The sequence below is a fragment of the Aotus nancymaae genome, unplaced genomic scaffold, assembly GCF_030222135.1.
Source record: "Aotus nancymaae isolate 86718 unplaced genomic scaffold, 86718_ANA_hifiasm-v0.15.2.pri h1tg000036l, whole genome shotgun sequence".
Taxonomy (NCBI): domain Eukaryota; kingdom Metazoa; phylum Chordata; class Mammalia; order Primates; family Aotidae; genus Aotus; species Aotus nancymaae.
The window spans coordinates 63,128,252-63,132,317 of record NW_026988450.1 but is presented as its reverse complement, the minus strand read 5'-3'; the positions used below and the strand labels follow the sequence as shown (position 1 = coordinate 63,132,317).

The following is a 4,066-nucleotide window of genomic DNA, read 5'->3' as shown; positions in this document are numbered from 1 at the left end:
TCCATTAAAAAAGCCAAGAAAAGAAGTAATTTTTAGAAAAAAAATTGTGTCTAGCTTTCTCAATCCTACTTAACTGTATTCATCTTTTCCCATTCCTGATCTCACAACTTAGTTGATCCTATAAGACTTTAAAAGATTCCTTTAATTGATAAGATTTGATCAGAAATGCACTCAGCTTCATCCATATTTATATACTTCTTAACACCTATTTGTTTTTTCACCTGATATTTGTCCACCTGATATTACAAAGGTGATATTGCAGTGCAGTGGAGAAAGGATGATCTCTTCATTACAGAAGCCCCTCCTAACTGGCTGCTTCTCCTTTCAGTTTCAGTTACCTGTAGTCCACCTGGGTCTGAAAATCTTAAATGAAAAATTTCGGGAATAAAACATTTATAAGTTTTAAATTTAACATTCTTGTGAGTAGTGTGATGAAATTTTGTGCTGTCCTGCTTCCCATCCAGGACATGAATCATCCCTTTGTTTAGTGTATCCACACTGTGTATGCTACCTGCCTGTTATCTGTTAGTCATCAACATAGTCTGTTTCTGACATCCAACCATAAATATTATTGTGGCTTGATGATGCAGAATTATCAGAAACAGATAATCTCCCTACCGACATATTATCAGAAGGACAGTGGTAGCCTAAGACTATGACAAAATGCTTCTGTCATTCACCTCACTTCATCTTAGCACAGAGGCATTTTATCATCTTGCATCCTCACAAGAACAGAAAAGTACAATAAATTTAAGAGAGAGAGAAGAGAGAGACAAAGAGAAAGACCACATTAATATAGCTTTTATAATAGTATATGGTTATAATTGTTCTAGTTCATTATTAGTTATTGGTGTTAATCCCTTACTGTGCCTAGCTTGTATATTAAACATTATCATAGGTGTATACAGGAAAAACACACGATACAGATGGGATTTGGTACTCTGTGCTTTCAGACATCTATTGGGGTTCTTCAAATGTATTCCACAAATATTAGGGGCAGCTGTTGTAAATGATGCTTGCTCAATAAGACATTTTCTTTTCTTTTTTTGTTTTTTTGTCTTTGCTTCTATATCTTTTTTCAGAATTTTTTAAAAATTCTATAAGTTTTGGGGGACAGGTGGTATTTGATTACGTGAGTAAGTTCTTTAATGGTGATTTGTGAGATTTTGGTACACCCATCACTGGAGGAGTATACACTGAAATCAATTTGTAGTATTTTATCCTTCACTTCCTTCCTATGTATTGTTCTTATACCTCACATCCTCATAGCTTAGTTTCCGCTTGTGAGTAAGAACATAACACTGTTTGGTTTTCCATTCTTGAGTTACTACATTTAGAATAATAGTCTGCAGTTCCACCCATGTTGCTGGAAATACTATTAATTATTTTCTTTTTATGACTGAGTACTACTCCATCTATATTTATATCATATCTGTGTGTGTGTGTGTGTGTGTGTGTGTGTGTGTGTGTACAGTCTTTAGTTATGTATAGATATTTACCAGTTCCTTCCTGAAGATCTCAGGTTGGTAGCATTTTCTATTAGCCAGAATAATTTTATTTGGTACTTCTTGTACTGAAGCTCTCCTGTACAATAAATGAAGTATTTGTTTTCCATCTGAAAATGCTTTAATCAAGCTTTGGTGTTCAAAAGATATTTTTGGTTTACAGTTATAATTCTAAGATACTAGTCTCTCCCGACCCCAGAAATTTAGATACGTTGTCTTATTATTTTCTGGAAATATCACTTCTAATGATAAGTCAGTTCTCCTTTGAATAATCATATATAGCATGTCATTTTTCTCTGGCTGTTTTCAAGATTTTCTCATTGTCTCTGGTTTTACTTCTTGAGCATTAGCCTTCTTGATGTGATTATTTTCTTATTTATAATGTTTTAGGTTCACCAAACCTCTCAAATATGTGAATTTATTACCTTTGCCAATTATTGGAAGATTTTGAACATTGTATCTTCAAATAACTGATCTTTTCTAGGACTGCAAATCCAAGAATGTTAGATGTTTTGTTGCTGTCGCTTAGGACCCTAAGTCTATATTGATTTTGAACTTTGGTATTTTTATGAATCTCTTTTCATACTGGATAATTTCTATTTAGATATATAAATTCACTGATTTTTAAAAATGATTATTTTTTTCTTAAATCTAACTAATAAATTTTAAATTCCAGAAATTATAATTTTTAATTATAAAGGTTTTATAATTGTCTGGTTCTAGTTTCTACCCCTTTGTTGAGATTTCCTGTTGAAAAGATAGATGTTTTGTTCTCGCAGTCCTCTTCCGTTATAGTCCTTCGCTTTGACTAGCGGCGGAGCGCGCAACGTGGAGTGACGTGCGGAGGCCAAGCGCTACCCGGGCAGCCACGGCCGTTTCGGAGCTCGGGACTCTAAAATGGCAGAGCAGCTTTCTCCAGGAAAGACGGCGGATCAGGTGTGCACCTTCCTTTTCAAAAAGCCTGGGCGGAAAGGGGCTGCCGGACGCAGAAAGCGCCCGGCCTGCGACCCAGAGACTGGAGAAAGTAGCGACGAAGGCTGCACTGTGGTTCGACCGGAAAAGAAGCGGACGACCCACAATCCAATGATACAGAAGACCCGTGACAGTGGTAGACAGAAGGCGGCTTACGGCAACTTGAGCAGCGAGGAGGAGGCGGAAAATGAGCCCGAGAGTCTCGGCGTGGTTTATAAATCCACCCGCTCGGCGAAACCCGTGGGACCAGAGGACATGGGGGCAACAACTGTCTATGAGCTGGACACAGAGAAAGAGCGCGATGCACAAGCCATCTTTGAGCGCAGTCAGAAGATCCAGGAGGAGCTGAGGGGCAAGGAGGATGACAAGATCTATCGGGGAATCAACAATTATCAGAAATACATGAAGCCCAAGGATATGTCTATGGGCAATGCCTCTTCCGGGATGGTGAGGAAGGGCCCCATCCGAGCGCCCGAGCATCTACGTGCCACCGTGCACTGGGATTACCAGCCCGACATCTGTAAGGACTACAAAGAGACTGGCTTCTGCGGCTTCGGAGACAGCTGCAAATTCCTCCATGACCGTTCAGATTACAAGCATGGGTGGCAGATCGAACGTGAGCTTGATGAGGGTCGCTATGGTGTCTATGAGGATGAAAACTATGAAGTGGGAAGTGATGATGAGGAAATACCATTCAAATGTTTCATCTGTCGACAGAGCTTCCAAAACCCAGTTGTCACCAAGTGCAGGCATTATTTCTGCGAGAGCTGTGCACTGCAGCATTTCCGCACCACCCCGCGCTGCTTTGTCTGTGACCAGCAGACCAATGGCGTCTTCAATCCAGCTAAAGAATTGATTGCTAAACTAGAGAAGCATCGTGCTACAGGAGAGGGTGGTGCTTCCAACTTCCCAGAAGACCCTGATGAGGATCCAATTCCCATTACTTAGGCTTCCCATAATTCTTAAATTTAAAAAAATAAATATTTTGTTCTTTTGGGGAAAAAAAAATCCTCTTATTGTGAGCATCTTTTTCTGGACCTTACTGGTCAGAGTCATAATACAATAATAAGACTATATGCAGTATCATATGTACAGGAAATCCTTCAAGGATATGTTACGTGGCACATAGCTGTAGCTGCATTAAAGTTTTTGGCTGCTAGTTCCAACACTGGAAAGTTTTTGCAGTTGGAATTAGAGCGAAGTTTTGCTGGCTTTGTCTATGTTAAGTATTTATGGATTCTATCATATATACTATAAAACAAGCTTGAACAGCCCATGGCCTGTGCACTGCATTCAGCCCAGGACAGCTTTGAATGTAGCCCAACATGCATTTGTAAACTTTCTTAAAACATGTGGGTGGGAATGTAAATGTTAGTTCAACCATTACGGAAGACAGTGTGGTGATTCATCAAAGACTTCAACATAGAAATATCATTCAATCCCAAAATTCCATTAGTAGGTATATACCCAAAATAATATAAATTGTTCTGTTATAAACACAAATTTGTATATTTATTCATTGCAGCACTATTCACAAAAAGAGACATGAAATCAACCTAAATGTCCATCAATGACAGATTGGATAAAGA

At 38.7% G+C, this 4,066-nt stretch overlaps 1 protein-coding gene across 1 annotated transcript; it reads left to right on the top strand.

Annotated features, from left to right (window-relative positions):
• The first annotated feature begins 2,282 nt into the window (after positions 1 to 2,282).
• LOC105710780 (E3 ubiquitin-protein ligase RNF113A-like) lies at positions 2,283 to 3,474 on the top strand. Its single transcript, XM_021671327.2, has one exon. The coding sequence runs from the start codon at positions 2,403 to 2,405 to the stop codon at positions 3,423 to 3,425; it is 1,023 nt and encodes a 340-aa protein (XP_021527002.2). The 5' UTR covers positions 2,283 to 2,402; the 3' UTR covers positions 3,426 to 3,474.
• The last annotated feature ends 592 nt before the right edge of the window (positions 3,475 to 4,066 follow it).

Excerpts from the sequence above, each read along its gene's own strand:
- LOC105710780 (XM_021671327.2), top strand. The coding sequence starts at position 2,403 with ATGGCAGAGCAGCTTTCTCCAGGAAAGACGGCGGATCAGGTGTGCACC.